Source organism: Rhyacophila brunnea, unplaced genomic scaffold, assembly GCF_057557595.1.
Source record: "Rhyacophila brunnea isolate RB1 unplaced genomic scaffold, BYU_Rbru_1.0 scaffold_5, whole genome shotgun sequence".
Classification (NCBI taxonomy): Eukaryota; Metazoa; Arthropoda; class Insecta; order Trichoptera; family Rhyacophilidae; genus Rhyacophila; species Rhyacophila brunnea.
In genome coordinates this window covers 31,784,610-31,805,477 of record NW_028233170.1, presented here as the reverse complement: position 1 = coordinate 31,805,477, position 20,868 = coordinate 31,784,610, and the positions used below count along the sequence as shown (strand labels likewise).

The 20,868-nt window shown below is 33.3% G+C and overlaps 1 protein-coding gene across 1 annotated transcript; it reads left to right on the top strand.

Moving 5' to 3' along the window:
* The first annotated feature begins 661 nt into the window (after nucleotides 1-661).
* On the top strand, nucleotides 662-19,608 carry LOC147066313 (serine/threonine-protein kinase Nek7-like). Its single transcript, XM_085955747.1, has 5 exons — nucleotides 662-883; nucleotides 2,215-2,434; nucleotides 9,781-9,983; nucleotides 15,805-15,918; nucleotides 19,408-19,608. Exons 1-5 carry the CDS (start codon nucleotides 662-664, stop codon nucleotides 19,606-19,608), a joined length of 960 nt encoding a protein of 319 aa, XP_085811873.1.
* The last annotated feature ends 1,260 nt before the right edge of the window (nucleotides 19,609-20,868 follow it).

Genomic DNA, 20,868 nt, shown 5'->3' with positions numbered 1-20,868 from the left:
AAATAAGTGCATCATGGGCATAACGCATAAGGATAGAAATTGAACAATTTATAAAAAGAAATAAATAATTGTATGTGATGTAATAGAATTTGCTAAAAATCTGGGCAGGGTCCAAAGCTTGAATAAAAAACAGTCGCTGTAAAAATATAGTCATCCAGTAGTAACTACCCAATATGTATAAAGTATTATCTGAAACGTAGGCCGCTGAATCGACAAAATGGTTACGTTCACACGTTAACACTCATGCTCAAAAGGAATGGCATTAGCTTATTAGGTAGATATGATTCCGTAGTGCGTTGATTCAGGCTGATGATGATGATGAAATAGTAAGAAAGTAATGTGTATGAATGAAAAAAATGTTGCGAAACACAGGTATGTAGCATGTGCATATATCTAATTGCACTTGAAATAACTGCCAACCTCACGATATTATATTGATTTTCCACATACCTTTATAATATTTTACAACATATCATTGTACTAGAACTAGATCTATATTATAGAAGGCTAATATTGGATAATATTCTATTGCACTATTTCAGTGTCCCTTTGAAATTAGAATAAACCAGTCTTGCCGCTCGATATAATGAGACAAGTCAAAAAGACATTTAAACGTCAAAATTAGTGTATTTCACTATTACGATATCTTAAATAATAAATAATGCAAGAAGACGAAATTTTAGAACTAACAAATGGTAGTGAATATTGTTCGCTGAATGAATTCTATATTGAAAAACGCATAGGGCGAGGCCAATTTTCTGAGGTCTACAAGGCCATTTCTGCGAAAGATGGAAGACAGGTCGCCATTAAAAAAGTTCACTTCTACGACATGGTGGATGCGTCAGCTCGGATTGACTGCTTGAAGGAAATAAATTTACTGCAGGTTTGTATTCTTCATCGTCTTCCTTAAATCTGTTCTTCTAGGTAATCGGCAGTCATCGTAGTGATTTTGTTATTTTGAGTGATCTGAAGAGATTTTTTATAGTATCTAGATACCTACTGCGAAACTAATTTCGCACATTCGTTTGCTAAGGGAAGCTAATCATTAAAATTTAACAATTAGAATGAACACATTTTAATTAGTCACCGTGACTATAAAGTTACGAAGAAAGTAACCTAACCTAACCTAACCTAACCTTATTGGGTCAAGCATCATAAAATATGATAAGATGTTTTACTAAGAGTAACCATTGCTCATTGGAATAATAGATACGATTTATTATATTATATAAAGTTTAAGACACATTTGAAAACGTATCTTCATTTCTTTGCGTGTTGCATCACTGTCGTTGACTTAACATAATATTATGAGTAGGGAATCCAATCCCGAGCCAAAATTCTGATCCCGGTATTTCGGGATTACAATTTGACAAACCTGGGATCCCGGTACAGGTCCCGGAATTATCATTTTTTTCCATTGTCAATATAAAAAAAATATATTTACAAATAACATTGATAAAATCGGTCAAAAATAAATCTAGTATAATTTATACTATTTAAGACATTTATTGTTAATATTGTATACTTTCAATCTTGGAAATATATAAGTTTAATTCAGTAAATAATATTGTAATATAAACAATAATGTGAATTTAATATGAGATTGCTGTTTCTGATAGTAAAGACTTAATGAATGGGTTAGCGAGATTTAAAATAGTAAAGCAAATCATGGTGTACTTATGGCCTTTCCGCTTCATAAATCTAATTAGTCAGCCAAATATGAAACTGCCGCAAAACGTATGAGATCATGTTCCATGTTCCAATCTTTCTCATTTTTTATTAATTTATGTAAATGAATCGGCAACATACACATGAGTATAAATCAAACTTCATTCAAACTCAGTTTATTTCTAATGTAGTTATTTGTTATTAAAAATATTTTTTCTGTTATATTTTCGTTTTTATTTTATTTTCTATAAAAATTGATTAAAAAATCAATCCTGAAAGTTTCGGAATTATGTTTATCAATCCCGGGATTCATAGGTATCGAAAATAGCTCGGGATCCCGGGATTGGAATCCCTAATTATGAGGCTGTGGTATTTTACTCCATTAAAAATATCAAAATAATCACCTGGGTATGAATTTACGACTAATATTCAAAATAGATAAGTAGGTAATAATAATATTCAGTGATTGCTTATCCACTCAAATGTTTAACCGTGAAACACACAAATTTACGTACTAATAATTGTTTTCCTGGTTATTTATTTCAGCAATTAACCCACGTGAACATAATACGATATCTAGGCTCATTCGTAGCAGATTCACAACTTCATATAGTGTTAGAACTGGCAAACGCTGGAGACCTTTCTCGTCTTATCAGAAATTTCAGAAGACAGAAGAGGCTGATCTTAGAGAAGACGATTTGGAAATACTTTGTACAAATATGCGCAGCTATCAATCACATGCACAGTAAAAGGATCATGCATAGAGGTGAGTAACGTACATGATTTTTTAAATACTTACTCGGAAAAAATAATTTGTGTAATTCTGGGAAATAAAACTACTTACATAAAATTAGATTAAAATTATTATAATTAAAATTAAAAAAAAATAGTGTTTCCTCTATAGTCTATACCGTATAAACCGAAATCAAACTTTACATATATGTTTAATTCTTTGAACTACTGATAATCAGTGACGTCCCGTGGGGGTAGGCAGATTGAGCGTCGCTTGGGGGCAGCAGTTTACCCGAAGGGCGGAAAATCGGGGAAAATCATTATGTATATATAGAAATAGCTACATAAACTTAGTAATAACGGAAATTGCTTTCCATTAAAAAATTCAGCTCACTGATTGGAAACAAAATGTATTAATTACTATAAAAGTTTTAACAAGACTTTATTTTTTGTCGGGTTCGCGAAGTCTAGTTTACTTCCGTTGTCCTTGGACGTCACGTCCTTGGTAAACAGCAATGACACGTGCAGATTTGCAAATAATATTTGAATTATAGGTACGGTATACGGTACCTAATTCAAAATTTATCCAAATATGTTTGCTAGTCATTCGCGAATTTTGGAAGTTGTCAGGTGTATTTTTAAATGCATCTGAAACCGTGAACTCTCAATACTATTGAAGCAGAGATGGCATTTAAATAAAATTAGATTTAGTGGTAATTATATTTTGTTAGTAATGTATCCATACAACACATTTCTTAAATATTGGAATCATGAAAGTATTAAGTATAAAAAAATACTGTATAAAAAAATGGGGCGGCATTTTTATCTAGGGACGTTATTGATTTGAACTACTGACAATATTTCAATATGTTAACAAGTAGTAACGTAAATTGATTAAATAATAACATCATCTTTTATCTGCAATAAATCTAATAAGTACATACTGAATTTAAATAGTGGAAATAATACGTAAAATCCCAAGCTAACCGGCCCGTACAAAAAAACATGTTCCTTTCCCCACAATATGTCATACGCAATTGTTCTCAGAGTTACAAAGCAAATCTACGTACTGCGACAAATTCTTCGAAATCACCTACGCCGTAAATACGTAATTTTTGTTTGATATAGTAGACATTTTAATGTTTCATATATATTGAGAATAATCTGTTTAATTTGAATCTTCTCTTTGGGCATATTAGTATATGCATCTATGAAGGTAACAAAGTCCCATTGGACTATATGAGACTTTGTTGCGTTCACTTCCAATAGCCTCATATGGCCCCATAAGAATAGCGTATCTGTTATCTACAGCCTCATCGAAAAAGAAGATTATACCTAATTATTTATCATCATTCTTTAATAAACCATTTCTTTTATTCAACTAATAATTCACAAGATTTAAGAATGTAACATTTTATATATTGAACATACAGTTTGGCGAAAGCCGGACGTCGGTTAGTAAAGTATTTAATATTCCTTGGTTTAAAACACAAAAACCGACAGTCAATAATAACGCAATTTGATATGTCTAGGACCTACTCGTTTAAATTATCGCAATAAGGTAGGAAGCTCGTAGCTTAATTATTGGTTAAAGCATATTGGCGCGATACCAGTGGATATACGGGTTAAAACTTCGAGTATCGTATTTTTTCAAATGTGATTTTTTTCTAGTAGGTCTAAATCTAAAGTGTTTTCAAGTTATGTATGTTCAATGCCCTCATTCGTTAGGTTTATAGACTTCGCTGTAGTTAGATCGTCGTAGGGCTAATCACCCAACACGGTAAAAAAAACCCTGATTACGAACACCAAAACAATTTCCTTGGACCCCGGACTCCCCATAAACCAACGACCCAAGCAAAGAATTAAGGACAAACGATTATATGTACAATGTGGCACATGGGACGTACGCACTATGTTGCAACCGGGCAAGATGGAGGAGGTTGCAATTGAATTGCATAAGTATAAAATGAGCGTGAATGCATTGCAGGAAATAAGATGGGAAGGCGCAGGTTTCATAAACAAGAGAAACTACACTTTGTATTACAGTGGATCTGCAGGTACGCAGGGTCGCTATGGAACTGGGTTCTTAATCAGCTCTGATATCCGCAGGGCAGTACTAGGATTTGAGCCAATTAGTGAGAGATTATGTAAACTTAAACTGAAAAGTACACTTTTCAATATTACATTCATCAACGTTTATGCCCCAACTGACGATGCGACCGAGGAAATTAAGGATAGATTCTATGAAGATCTGCAGAGAGCCTGCGAAAAAGTCTCCCCACATGATGCTCTAATTATCTTGGGAGACTTCAATGCAAAAATTGGAAAAGAGGAAGCATTTAAAGAAGTAGCTGGGCAGCACAGTTTGCATGAAACGACAAGCGATAATGGTGAACGTCTATGCTTTTTAGCGGCTGCAAATAATTTAATAATTAGTAGTACATAGTTTAAACATAAAAATATCCACAAAGGAACCTGGAAAATACTTGGAAGTAATACATGCAACCAAGTAGATCACATTCTTATATCGAAAAGAAGAGCGACAACAGTGGAGGATGTGCGCGTCTGCAGAGGAGCCAATTGCGATTCTGATCACTTCCTGGTGAGAGCAAAATTAAAACAAAAAATCTCCTTAATACTGAAAAAAGAAGGCGAGAAAAGAACTAAATGGAAAGCTGAAAAATTGAGGGATGAAGAAATTTTGGATAAATACCAGGAATCTATAGAAACAAACTTAAAAATGACTTTAATAACCGATGATGTGAATGTGGACTGGGAAAATACAAAAAACTGTAGTATCACGAGTGCCACAGAAATTCTGGAGGAAAATAAAGCAAAATTAGATGCAAGATGGTTTGATGATGATTGCAGGCAAGCACTGTTTGAAAAAAATGAAGCAAGGAAGAAATGCCTACAAAGGGAAATGCGCCAAAATTACGAAACTTATAAAGAAAAGAGAAAAACTGCAACAAAGCTTTGTCGAGAGAAAAAGAGATTGATGCTCAAGAGAATACTCCAAGATATGGAATATCAAAGAAGAAACAATGATCCCAGAAAATTTTACAAGACTCTTTGAAATCTAACGAAATCCTATCAACCCAGATTAAATTCCTGTAAGGATAGTGAAGGATAAATGCTGATCGAAAAGGAGGACATTATGGAAAGATGGAAAGGCTATTTCTCAACACTTTTAAATAGTAATGATCATGAGGAAACGGAAGAAGTATTGTACCACACTGCTGAGGAATTTATTGATGAACCTACTCTGCTTGAAGTAAAAAGAGCATCAAGAACGCTGAAAAACAATAAAGTACCTGGAACCGACAGGATAACAGCCGAGCTGATAAAGAGTGGTGGCCCAACACTGGAAGCAAATATCCACAAGATAATTCTCAATATTTTGGAAAAGAAATTTTACCTGAGGAATGGAAGATGGGTATAATCGTGCCTATTCTGAAAAAGGGAGACAAAACAATGTGCGATAACTACAGAGGGATCACAGTTCTAAACGCAGCTTATAAAGTTTTCTCATCTGTACTGTAGAGCAGGTTAATGATATATGGTGAGGAAATCCTGAGAGAATAGCAATGCGGCTTCCGACCAAATAGATCCACCGTAGATCACATCCATCTCATGAGGCAAACTATGGAGAAAGCGCACGAATACAACCTGACACTCCACCACCGGTTTATTGATTTTAGACAAGCTTTCGACAGCGTGAATAGGGATAAAATGCTGCAAAGCCTAAAAATACTGGGAATTCCCTTAAAACTAGTAAGGCTAATAAAGACCACACTGACGGATACTCAAGCAGTTTTCAGTGTGCAAAATGAGCAAACTGAAAGCTTCAAAATCGAATCAGGTGTGAGACAAGGGGTTGCGCTATGCACTATGGTATTTAACCTTGTGGTGGAATCCATAGCTCGTGAAACCAACATAAGAGGATGGGTAGATAACAATACAACGCAGATGTACGCTTATGCTGACGACATAGTAATTTCAAGCAGATCCAAACAGAGGATGATCGACCATGGTGGCACTATGAAAATAAAGCAGAAAACGCTGGGCTGCATATAAACCAGTAAAAAACTAAGTATATGGTCAGCACACGCGATCAGGTACCGCTGCAGAATATAGACATAGGACAGCATGCATATGAAGGGGTAGACAAGTTCACGTATCTCAGATCCAGCCTAAACACCCAAAATAAGACAGCAGAGGAGATAAAAATCCGCCTTATCTCCGGGAATAAATGCTGGCATGCCTGCAAGCGACTGGTGGGGTCGAAAATTCTAGGCCGAAGAAGTAAACTTCTAATTTATATAATAATTATAAGGCCAGTGGTCACTTATGGCTGTGAGACTTGGTGCTTAACTCAAAACGAGGAAAACATATTAGCTGTCTTCGAGCGCAAAATACTCCGCAAAATCTTTGGACCCACGTTGGAAAATGGGAACTACAGAATAAAAATGAACTACGAGTTGGAAGAGTTGATTAAACAGCAAACAATCATAAGATACTGTAAGTCCCAAAGACTACGATGGGCGGGACATGTGGAGAGAATGCCTGAAGTTAGAGCGCCAAGGATCATGACAAAATGGCTACCCCAACGGAAGAGACCCAGAGGCCGTCCAAGAAGGAGATGGGCTGACGCCGTAGAAGTGGACTGGCTTCATATAGGAAGACCCGGTAACTGGAGAAGTGTGGCGAGAGACCGGAGTGAGTGGAGAGCGGTTGTGGAGGAGGCCAAATCCCACCCCGGGATATAGCGCCGTGGAAGAAGATGTAGTTAGATTGGGTAGTGAAATATGTCATTGGGTAGCATGGCCCCCACAAGGGGGGGGCTGACATGGCTCTAGCCTGGGGGCCCGGGCTGATGGGGGGCCCGGCGTGGCGAGTCGACCAAATAAATGAGATAAACACACATCACAAATTTGCTCTAATAGTAAAAAAATTTCGCCTGCGGCGCTATTTTCCTTTCATAATAGTTATATTTTAGAATATGTGATCGTGTGATGTAATTTTTAATCCTGTCAATACTTGATAACTCCATAATTCAAGTGGATGTGATAAGTGTATTAAAAATACATTAAATACCCTTAATTTTACCGTGAACACCATTTGGAAAACGCTACTATAGAGCGTCGCATTGCCTTTAACCTTTGCGATAGGTAGGGGGGCCCGACAAATATCCTAGACTTGGGGTCTGCTTCAGGATGTGGGGACCATGTTGGGTATCGAGCAGTCACATATCGACTGGCAGTATTAAATTTCACTGGTTGAGTGGTCATCGCTGTAGGATTGGTTTCCCGAATAGACCAAATGTTCAGGAGACGAAAAGCAAATTTCATAATCCTATATTTAAATACATGGAGATATTTAAATTGTTATTTTTACAGCATATGAATGATGTATTCATTACCATTGCAAAGTAATTTAAAGAAAGGGATGGTTCTAGTCCAATTAGATACAAAAAAATATTCTGCATTAAAAGGTCGATTTCGACAAAAACTGATATTCGGGAAACCAATCCTATAGCGACGTGGTGTCAACAAGGATGCCAGATTGACTGATGCAAGCACCTGAAGGATTGTAGAGACAAATGAATTTCTTGGAAGAGACTATGACCCTGTCTTGGGTTACTAAACTACCAACGATGATGATTATATTCAATAAAATATCAGAACCACTTTCATTCGTTCAGATAGGTATAATCAACTAATGAAAAATACATTTTTTACCGATACCTACTTACAGTGTTTATTTATTATATTTTACGAAATTACAGGTAACACAATTAAAGTGACCTGATCTTAGATTATAGAAATTATATTTCATCGATTATATTATATTATTCGAAGACGTATGAATCAATCCTTGTCTCACCGTAGTCCTGGGATCTTTTGTCTGCTTAGTTAGATTACAGATGTCTTTCTTTTTTTCACCAATCAGACAAATCCCTTGATACTCTGGAGATACCGTTGTGTCTCGACCGTCATAATTAAAATGTAGTGCCGTAACTAGAGCTGGGTTTCCGGAATTTCCCGACGGGAATTCTCGAGAAATCTCGAGAAAAGGGATTCGGGATTTCTTTATTATCAAATATTAATTGAAAAACGATTTTCTATATGAAAAGAGTGGACATATAACACAAAACGTTCAAAGACTGATCGGGGCATTTAACACAATTAAGCCAACGTCGACTCAAAATGAGCACAATTTTTGCAACATCACGGAATTCTGTGTCTCAAAGCGTAGGTACGCGATTGTTAGACGCAGCGATTAACAGTCTGACAGTGTTTTTTTGAAATACTATTTGAATAAGAATTTTTTTGAATTATCTTTGTTTTCCTACTGTGTTACTTGTCTTCTTACATAAATAAAAAAATATTTTTTTGGAATTTGTCTGTTTTTATACTGATTTTAGGATTTTTACAGGTTTTTTTTAAATTTCCCGATATCTCGAGAATTCTTTTCTGGAAATCCCGAATCTCGAGATTGAGATTTTCTCGGGAAATACCCAACTCTAGCCGTAACTCACTATTTAGCCTTGATAAGTGCGTAAAATATAATAATTAACGTCTCAATAAACGCGGGCAACAGAGTTTGTATCTAGTCTATCCATATTTTCATGTCTTCAATAAAAATCTACTTTCGCTCAGTTTTTCTTGTGTACCGATTGGGTTGGGTACATTGGGTTACCGTACGATATTGAATGTACGATATGGTTAAAAAGGCATCAAAACTTTATTTAAATCATACGAGTATTTCTTATAGCCTACAACTCATAATACTATCTTGATCTCACCACTTACTTTCATATCCTTTTCTCACAATTAAGTACCTATTTCTCTCTTTGTCGCATAAACTTTTAGATCAATGTATTTTATTCGTAATGGAATGCGATGCTCTGTTTGCAATGTGCATTTATAAGTATTGATGACGGGGACCTAAATGAAATCTATCAATAATTATATTATATATTTACTGAATAATTTCACTGGATTAGAAAATAATAACATTTTAATTTGATGTAATATTGGTGATTCTAAGAATAGCTCAAATTTAATATGAAGATGACGAAGTGCATATTAACTGAAATATTTGCAATTTAACGGGCTGGGTAACCTAAGGTAACATTACAGTAACGGGAATGTTAATATCACCTCTTCGAAGAGTTGCGAAGAGGCGGAGGGAGGAAACAGATCAGTAGGTATCGTTATCTTGGTTTAGCGTATTCTCAAACCATTAATATATTATATATAACTATTGATTCAACGAGACAATGCTTCACTGTACTTTTTTAAACGATCTATTTTTTATTTATGTTTTCCTTTATATAAATATAAGAAACGTTTTAACAAAAAATATGTGTTGTAGACATCAAGCCCGCAAACGTTTTCATAACATCAGAAGGCCTTGTGAAATTGGGAGATCTCGGCCTTGGAAGATTTTTCAGCCAAAAAACCATGGCAGCTCATTCACTGGTCGGAACGCCTTATTATATGAGTCCAGAGAGGGTCAGAGAACATGGATATAACTTCAGATCCGATATCTGGTCGCTGGGCTGTCTTCTTTATGAGGTTTGCATATTATGTATATTATAATACTATAACAAATTATCAATATCGATTGTAAGTGAAGCACAATATAGGTCCCAATAAAGTACAGATTATCATTCTAGTACAATGTATGCTGAGTAGGGTTGAGTATGAATAATATGAGAGACTCAGTTAGTTTTGTGATTCGATTACCTGAGACGATAGCATACACGAAATGTCGAAGTACATAAGGTTTCAAGTTTTGTGTATTCAATATGAGAGACGCAGTTTGACTTCTAATGTGTGTTTTATGTTTAACGTCATTTGTCTTCTTCTTATTCGTTGAGACCTAAACACCTCTCTCATATTATACATACTCAACTCCCCCAGCACCCTCTCTATTAATAGACTTTATTACAAATCTAATGTTGCCAATATTCTTTCATTGCGTCTTTACGTTTAAAAAAGTATGTCAGCACATAATTAGTGTGTCGTTCGTTCTCAGTTTTCGTCGCAGCCAATATACTATGATATCCTTTAATCCTCACAATCAATTGGTAGCGACCGCAAACAATAATTTATTGAATATGCATAATTTTAAACATACCAGAAACATACTTACTTAGTAGAAAATTATATTTGAATAAAATATTGCTACGTTGTGGGGCTCGAATATGCACCCATTGGATTGCAGCATCGTTAATAATAATTGATAAAGCGCGTTGATCGGAATCCAACAGATGCAAAGTCGAGTCTCGCTAAGTATTACATTTTTTCAAAAATTATTTTCTAGTACCTAGATATATTTCTGAGGTGTTACATAACATATTATATTAATCAACGAATGCCATATGAAACGTGATTTATTCATTGAACTAAAATAACACTAAACAATAATTTATTGTTGATGAAATAATAGTAAGCAGCTTTTGTAACGTGCATCTCCCTGAGACCAGATAATCAGATAGCCAGTGGTTGCATTTAAAAATGTATATTAACGTTACATAACGAAATGTTAATATTATTAACCATTAGGTAGGTATGCGATATGCGTTAACAAGTATTTTTCTTAATAAAACTTTAGCGTACTTTATTAATACACATTAATGGTCATCTGAGGTCATCAAGAGGCCAGCATTTTATTCATAATTAAATCAAAATATATCGACATCCTTATTCTTTCGTAACATACAGGCTGCACACAAAATTTGTTTCATAAATTTAGGTATTTTACGTAGATGTCATCAAAACGAATAATTGAAATGTCCGGTGAACAAAATTTATCGACCATGGTGCCTACATAATACATAAAAAGAAACTGGTGCATTTACCGTACGATCACTATTTATTATACCGTCTCTGTTCTGGCAGAACACACTAACTGAAGAATACTAGTTTTGAGTAATTTGACTTTGAAGTTGTTAAAATGTTTGAAATGGTCTATCATGTGAGTTTATTAAGTAATCGTAAGAAGGATGACTTTAAAATGAAGACTGTTTATTTATTAAGAAGGTTTCCAGACGGACCAGAAAATTTGAAATAAGGAACATTTTGGTATAACTAACTCAATATGACATTTTTTCGAATTAGTGTCTTCTGCCAGAACAGTGACAGTTACCATAATAAATCGTTAGGTGTTCGAATTTAGAACTAAGCCCGTCACAGTATAAAAAGAATTGAATGATGTATGTCAAATGTTAGCATGTGGCGCCCTCACTCAGCGGACAATGTATACTTACTGGTATTATAAATTTTATACTAACTAAATATCTTCATGTTGTAGTTTCGTTTAACTCACATGATTCTTGAAGATAATCTCTTATTTTTAGATGTAATTTTGGTAATCAATAACAGTTAATAAAATAAAATATATAAGTCAGGTCGTCTTGTTTAGTAGAATCGACATCGAGAGAAGGGATGTTGGTATGCGCTCAGCTAAGGCTGTCCATGTGTTGTGATTGCGTTTTCCCTTTATCCCCCGTGCAGACATACCGCGCCGACTGGCTTCTATATTTCCTACGGTGAATGAGCTGACAGTCGATCTAGTGGTCTAATGCTGAGTTCGTGGTTCGTTGTTGGCGGTCAATCTAATAATGACACGCCCCTTCTATTAAAAGGTTTCTCACCTTTCCATGCTATCATAATATTATGTAGAATAATGTGTAGATCGTACTTTTTACCGTTTTTGCATTTTTCGTTACTGCCTCGGGCGCTAAAATAACTTGCTACAACTCTGCGGAACATCAATTATACTATGCTCCTAATAATTATTCACGTGAGTCATCAATGCCGATGTTGACATATTATTATGTTTACAAACATTTATCAAATTTTTTCATTTATATATTAAAATGTTACCTAAACGCATAAAATCTAAACGTTTTCCTGCTTATTTATATGTTTATTTTAAATATAAATGGTTTCTTTTCTCTTTATATCATTCGTTACCGATTTTGCAAATTTCAATATTTTACTTCCGATACCGATATGATATTCTAATTCCTCTTTTCGGTCGCTTCCTCTTAGTTGAGGATCGTAACCGCCCTGAAATACAACCATCTTCTCTGCAACCAAGTCTCTCTACCATTCATGTTTCCCTCATGGTTGAGTGAAGGCTGTCCCCATTAAGGTCGTCTACTTGATCGCTCCAGCGCGCCGATATTCTTTCGCTGCTTTGCCTTCCCGAGGCTACCAAATCCATCAGTATCTCAAGATTAATCGGTCCACGGTGTACAGTATGTTCTAAAATCTGCAGAATTCATTCCAGATATTATTGTCGATAATCGTTGCAACATCCCGAGTCTCTGAATAATTGACTGGTCCATCTTGTTACTATTCCCTATTAATAGGTAAGGTCAATCTGAATAACATTTTTTTTTTCAAAACCGTAATAACCATACACAATATTATTGTTTTAGGCTAGCTAACGTTTTGTTTTTTTGCTTTGATGATAATTGTCTGTTGTACCCAGGGAACTCAATAATAATGGGAACTGAAATACCTAACGGGCAACCGATCTCGAGTGTGGAAGAATATGGCATAAACTTAAACACGTGTTTAGAATACACTTGTATTTCGTTCTCACAACTGCTCTCGTCTTATCCACTGATACTCATTCAATATTGGTGTATTTGAAATTGCAACACACACTGTTGCACGTCTATAATGTGTGGTTCATTTTCTTAGAACACTCACACATTTAAAACCTTGCGTCAACATGTAGTGTATTAGGTTATAGCCGATCGGAATTATATTTATTAATCTGTTCTGTGGTGGTACCTATTCGGTGAATTTATAATAATTTCAAAACTACTAAAAGGATTTGAAGCTTTTATTTATCCCTATAAACCGAAAAGAGAAAATGCCACTGTAAATAATACAATCCCAATCGATAAAAACTATCATTATTTCAATAAAATTACTTTTATATTAATCAATATAAAATTTGAATTTTATCTTATTTAATATACTTAGAACATATAGTATGGTTGAATGTGATGAAGGTACCTCAGATGATACGTAGGTAGTTATTAAAAATAATTCGCATTTAATGTGAAAGATGTGAGTTCTAGTCTCACTCAGGCCAACTTTTTTTATGGGATTTTATCTAAGGTTTTTCAAAATTATATATTACTTCAATACAGGAAAAGTTAAGATAGTATATTATATACATATTCATATATATATTCCTATATTTATGAAACACCTGTTGTGCATACTCTGTGAAGATAATCGTTAATGTAAAACTAATGCCCCCCATTATGAAAAAAATGATGACACGAACCATTTTTTTTTTAATCAAAATTTTCTTAAATATCCTGATTTAAATATCGTTCGATAATTTTGTAACATTATCCTTTTAAAATATGTGTTTATATAACCATCATTACTTTTTAATAATATGATAAGTATATTCGATAAAATTCCATTTGTTTTATTGTCATTCATAATTATATTCATCATTCCTAATATTATAATTACAAAGTTTTATAAGTATTTTAAAACAATCTAAAAGACGAAAGATAGACAATAAACAGAGGGTTGGAGCGAACTCTTTTTCGAGTTGCTGCACTCCAGCTTCGCCCCGGGACCTAATACTTGCTCCAGCTCCGATCCAGGGACCACTCCGCTCCGGGTGAAAAGTTTTAATATGTATCAAGTATATTATGTATACAAATGTTAAAAATAAGTATTTTTGAAATAAGGTTTATTATTCGTCCTTTTCATTATCAACTTTATTAAACAAAATTCCGACAGCAAATCGCCTTTCATTACCTGCCTGTTATGTCAAAAAAGTGAGTTATTTATTACTCGGCAGTGTTGCCATATTTCAAATAATTCCAGTGTTACAAAGTGTCAAATATAGTTTCATTGGATTTTAGGACGAAAATTTAATAATAAAAAAACATCCGGAGCAGTGGAACACTAAAAATTCTCGGTGCTCCAGGTAAAACCCCATTGCTCCACTGATCAGTGCTCCGCTTCGATGCTCCACCTACAATAAACACCTTATTTATTTATTTTTATATTTATTTGGATTCATTTCAAGGGGAAAATACGTTTGCGTAAAATATAAACAGATATCAGTAATTAAGTACCCACCTAATCAATTTTGATAATCTGAATTAAATGCAATTATAATTTATAGATGTAATCATCTATAATTAAAATTGTAAAGAAATAATTCAAAAATTGATTCTCGTTTCTTGATTATTTTTGACAGGGATAGTCTTGTTTTGTGATTCGGAAGTCGAGATTGAATTAGTCTGATTTTTGTTTTGAAGACCTATAATATACTCGTACAAAGATCTCGTCTTCGAATTGGGATGAAATTGGAAAAAAAATATTTGGAAAAAAGAGCTAAAACAAAGCTATACCCAACTCTGGTTTCTGCTCTAAAATCTTAAATCTTAATAAATAATATTAACCGTCCAGTTTAAAAAAAACAGTTAATCTACTGTGATCTAAAATTCATCGAAAATTTGGTCGAGTGATTAACAACCATTTACGTTAAAAAGATCCGTAATAAAACCTCTTCGGGAGGAGGTCAAGATCCACGTAAAATTTTAGAGCAAATAAAAAAATAATCTAAATTCAAACTTATATTTGGGGTAGGCCAACTACTAGATAAATGCCATAGAATTCTTCGATTAATTATTTTCTCGTTAGGTACCGTTTAATAACTGTTGGGTACCATTGGTTAACAAAGTTTATCGTTTTTCCACCCGTTGAGTGACATGTCAGTTTCGTGTGTTTTACAATTCTGCAATATGCTTGACCACACAAATCTTCGTGCCATGTTGCACTGCTTTCGTAGTTATTCTTTTAAATGTACATGCATAATATTACTTCTCTTTAATTTATATCCGTAAAAATTGTAGTATTTCTCTTTATATTCAAAAAAACTTCCATTGTATATTTAATATTTCCGTAATGATGAAGTCCTCCTCCAACAAATGTGCGATCAACATTGAATTAATGTGCGATCATTATTGAATAACATTGATTTAATTTATTTCAATGTTACACACAGGGATCTCTCCTTGACTCATTTATATTTAAAATAACCGGCCCGAATTATAATATAACTATAATTAGCAACATTCTTTCTACGTATTAAATTATTCTCTTTTCACATTCATGTCAGTCAACCTACATGATAACAATATTGATCGCCAAATGAAATGTCATTCGGTTCATTTTGTCAATAATATTTTATTATTATTAGATAAAATAACACAAACAATTTAAATTTCAACAAGAACATCATTGAAAGTATGTAATAGTAATACTTATTGCTTTAAAATATGTAAGTAATTTCTACTTTTAGTCGCGCATAATCAAATGTTGTTTTTTTTTTCAGCTGGCAGCACTTCAGTCGCCATTTTATGGAAATAAAATGAATCTTTTTTCTTTAATACAAAAAATTGAAAATTGCGATTACGACAGCCTGCCATCGTTTGCATATTCAGAAAAGGTGATTTATTTTTCATATAACTATAAGAATTGATTTTTTTTCTATACATAATAATACATATTATATTGCATTTTTTTAACAAAAAAGACCTCGCACGTATATGGATCTTTTTACCATTATATCTATTTTATTCGATTTTCATCGATTTTTAACTAACTCCCCGACTAGCTAGATATTTGAAACTTTTCGTTGAAATTGAATTCATTTTAAGTTAATTCTGATTTGTATGAAAAGTTATTTCGGAAGAAATCCGTAATCCAATCCACTATTATTGGTTGCTAAGTGGGTGGTCCTAGCAACTAAATTATTAATATATAGGTACGTGCGTTACTATGGAAATCAAAATGACATTTCAGTATTCTATATTTGTTTGTTTGTTGCAAAATAGCAAAAAAATGATTTGTTGACAATTGCCTTATTTGTCCTAAATTATTAATACATAGAATTGTTTATAATTGTATATTTGTTTATATGATTCAAAACAAAATTTAAAAACGTGGTAAGTATATAAAAAGTTCTTTTTATATTGTAATTATTTATATATATATTTGTATTTTTCTGTATTTCTCATAATAACAATGAATATATATAATTAATATAAGTACACACAAGGGGCACTAATCGCCCACAGGGATGCCCTAAAACCCGCTGGATAGACGAGCTCATAAAGTTCGGTGGATGTACGTGGCAGCGAAAAACTAGTGACCGATAAGAGTGGAGAGAGCTATGGGAGACCTTCATCCAGCAGTGGATCGACCCGGACTGATGATTATGATGACATACACTTTATTAAAACAATAAAAAAATACAAACCTTTACGACGGAATGGTTTAATTAATAATTGGTTGCAGTGATTGTTATAATATACTAAACGTAGTAGATTAGTGAATAAAATTTCCGCCTTAAAACTCGTAGTTCGTAAAATTGGATATGTAAATCAACATTTTACAACGTTTTTATTAGCTCGTATTCTTGTTTGTCCGGTGGTTGTTTATCCAGTACAAATCTTGCAATCGATTTTTAACTAACTTCCCGACTGGCTAGACATTTGAAACTTTTAGAATATATCAGAACACGATGCCAATGCATTCTTTTAATACTTTTAGCCATCTTTAAGTATAAAATTTTGTGCGTATGCAGTTCGCCGTATCACACTTCACCGTGAAATATTGTATCAGAAATATATGGTCATATATTAAAGACCGTCCAACCACTTTGGGTCGTATGGTACTGAGATAAATTTATGTCTAAATAAAACACGGTTCTTGCCGGCCGAAATAGCCGATATCCTGAATTATTTGTTAGGTTGGGTTTGTTTTCATTATTGAAGAAACATTATTGTCGGCAATGCTCCACGAACAACGCGTAATTTTTTCATCTCGCTGCTATAGAGATGAGATGACCATATTATAGTATACGGTGATCTCTTTCCGGTAAGAAAGCTCACGGCGACCTGTGCTATGGTGAAATGTAATACGTATAATTTACGTCATGTAACCGCATAATGTGTATATTTACTTTCATTATTGCAATGCTTTCTACATTTAATTAGACAGCACAGTTCGTTTTAATGGTATATTATTATGACAGATTTTGTTTTTTACGTTTACTCTAATAGGTATTACCTACCTATTTCAGAAAGTTTTATCGAAAACAATAAAAGTTAACCTCGATGATTTTTGAAAATAAATTATAGAAGTTAAATATTTATTTTTAACGAATTTTATCATGCAGTCTGCAAACAACCAGATAATACTGGATTTCAGATAGTAAAATTAATATTCTTTTAATAAATTGATTAATTTACATTTTTATCACACAGTAATGCCTATAATAAAACAACCTCTTTCCTGTGTGTTTTACAAAATATTAAATAGGTGTTAATTTATACAGCTTTAGACGAATCAAATCTTTTAGCAGAATAACGATGACTCAACAATTTGATTCAATAAGATTCGTTCACAATTATTTATTTATGGTTTACTTACATAAATCAGTATAATAGGTTTGATCTCACATGCAACTAAAATATCAAACTGGTCATAACCGGATTGGAAAATACTAACTAGAATATATAATAATTATTTATGTATAACTAGTAATTTTATTTAAATATGTATGTAAACACCGTTGCTTTGATATCACATCATCGACATTTCATCATTAAGGGCACAGGTGCCGTATAACGGTCAACAATTAAGAATAAGTATGAAGTATATCTGTGAGCAATGTCTGAGGAATACTTTGTAGGAAAAATTTATATATCATTCAGTGGCGAAGGGTGGAGGTAGACTGTGGAGATCCGACATACATAGTGCACACTAAAATTTGTCAGTCATACGTATTTGTTTTCATTGGGATAATAATACAAATTGCAGGTAGTGTTGGTTAGCTTTTAAAGTTCAATTAAACTCTGCTGCAGCCAAACGATAATAGTGGAGGTAGGCTGTGGAAAATCGACAAAAATAGTACACACTTTTGTCAATCATATTTATTTGTTTTCATTCAACTAAGAACACATAACAAATTTATATGCCTATATCAAACCATAAAAAATATTGTTCTATCTATAAAATATCAAAAATTTGATTTATTCAATTTAGTGGCATAATTTTGAGATATTTTATATATTGAAGAATAGTTTTTATCTTCTATATATTACGGTTTGATTTAATGTTGCTCCTTTTCTCATTTATTCTATTTTTATTCTTTTATTATTATTATTGTTTACCTATTTATGAATTCTCAATATAGTAATTTATAATTGTAATAACTGTTTTTTTGCAATGAAGTACTTAATCCCTGTTTTTTCTCATTTTTTTTTTAAATCATAAAATACATGTTAGGTATAGATACTAGATAGCATGGCAAATATAGAACACAAAACATTAAAACGAACCAAATACGCTTGAAACACAAAAAGTCGATTTTTCAACATTTTTATTAGGCCGTATTCTTGTTTGTCCGGTGGTTGTTTATCCAGTACAAATCTTGCAATCGATTTTTAACTAACTTCCCGACTAGCTAGACATCTTAAACTTTTAGAATATATCAGAACACAATGCCAGTGCATTCTTTCAATACTTTTAGCTTTTAGCCATCTTTAAGTAGAATTGAATTCATTTTCAGTTAATTCTGTTTTGTATGAAAAGTTATTTCGACACCATTATTGGTTGCTAGGGGTCTGGGGTCCTAGCAACTAAATTATTAATATATACGTGCGTTACTATGGAAATCAATATGACATGTCAAAATGACATTTCAGTATTATTTCTATCAAGTATATTTTTTTTGATCGTTTAAGCTAGGCAAGTCAAGTTTATATGATTCAACAGAAAATTTAAAAACGTTGTACTTATATAAAAAATTCTTTTTATCTTGTAATTATTTATAAATTTAAAATTGTGAAAATATTGTTTTTTTACACATACCCTCCCATAAATAGACAATGTTCAAATAAATGTGAGTGCATTTTAAATATTATTTCAGTATCGAAGTCTCGTCGACGTCTGCATTCGGGCTGAGCCGGAGGATCGTCCAGAGATTGACTACGTCTACGCGATATCCAAACAAATGCACTCATTCTGGTCAAATGAAACTAATCACTTTAGTACAAATGAATCAGCTGGAACCAGTGGCTCTAGTAGAAATGTTGTAAGAAGCTTTACAAAGGCAAATGATAGAAAATAAAAATGCATTATTATGTAATTAGTTCGTAGGTACTGTAGATTATTTATTTTAATTATGTGAGGATTTTGAATTCGAATTGACGTGTTTATAAAATTAATTCTATCCATTTCGATATGTGTACAAATATTATTAATCTTTTCGAAATAAAAATATGTTTAATAAAATAAAACAATTATTACCGAATTACTCTACTTCCTTGATCGTTTCTCCTCAACCCAAGGCGGGTCCCGACCTTCAAGTATTAGATTCCAATTGCCAATATTGTATTATTATCATGGCTGAAAGTGATTGACTGATTATCACCTGGAGGCCCGGGCATGGGTAGGGCCCGGCGAGGCGCCTCGACCAGCGAAGTGAGATAAAACACATCACAAATTCGCTCTTACAGTAAAAAAGTCGCCTGCGTCGCATCAACATTTAAAAATATGTGGTAGGACAACGCAATTTAATGCGATATTATAATGATTGATATATTTAAATGATAACGTGTAAATATTTTTAGTATATTTCCTGGCTCTAATAAAAATGACTAAATATCCAATACGGCGAGGGATCGTATGTTACTTAGCTACCATAAAATGAGTGTCGACAACTCAATAACTCAAGTGGATTAATATAAAAATATAAAAAATCATTAAACTAACCAGGGAACAGATGTTCTGTGAAAATAACACTGAATACATGGAATACCTATTTTTAATTTTACCTTGCGAAACCTTTGGGTTACGCAGTATACATTGGGAATCGCTGCTGTAGAGCATGCCCTTTTAACCTTCGCGATAGGTAGGGGGGCGGAAAACATCGTTGCATGAGGCCCGTTTCAGGATGTGGGGGCCATGGTTATAATATTACTGTTTCCTCATGTCGGGCTCACCATGCACCAATAGCGAGGGCTGTGAACTGTTCAATGCACTCCATAGAGATGTAGACATTTTTTGCGATGCAATATGTATTTTGTTATATTATTTAATTTGTATTTTTCTAGAATTATTGTGGTTTATTTATTTTATTTCTTTTACTACAAAATTATTTACTAATTTAATTTACCTGTACTTTTTATTCTAAATGTCATGTTGTGAACGTCTTGAATTCATAATTCCTTATATGCTCAATGTGTATTTTTGTTATATAAATAAATATTTGATATCGATGCGCGTAGCCGCATCATCCCCCAACGAAACCGCCCCTGTCTGTCATATTCTACTACTCTTCACCTTTTTTGGAGATTTTAAATAGAAGTGAAAGGAGATTGCTACACAC

Excerpts from the sequence above, each read along its gene's own strand:
- LOC147066313 (XM_085955747.1), top strand. The coding sequence starts at position 662 with ATGCAAGAAGACGAAATTTTAGAACTAACAAATGGTAGTGAATATTGT. Across the intron at positions 884-2,214 it reads AGGAAATAAATTTACTGCAG|CAATTAACCCACGTGAACAT; the intron begins GTTTGTATTCTT and ends TATTTATTTCAG. Across the intron at positions 15,919-19,407 it reads CGTTTGCATATTCAGAAAAG|TATCGAAGTCTCGTCGACGT; the intron begins GTGATTTATTTT and ends ATATTATTTCAG.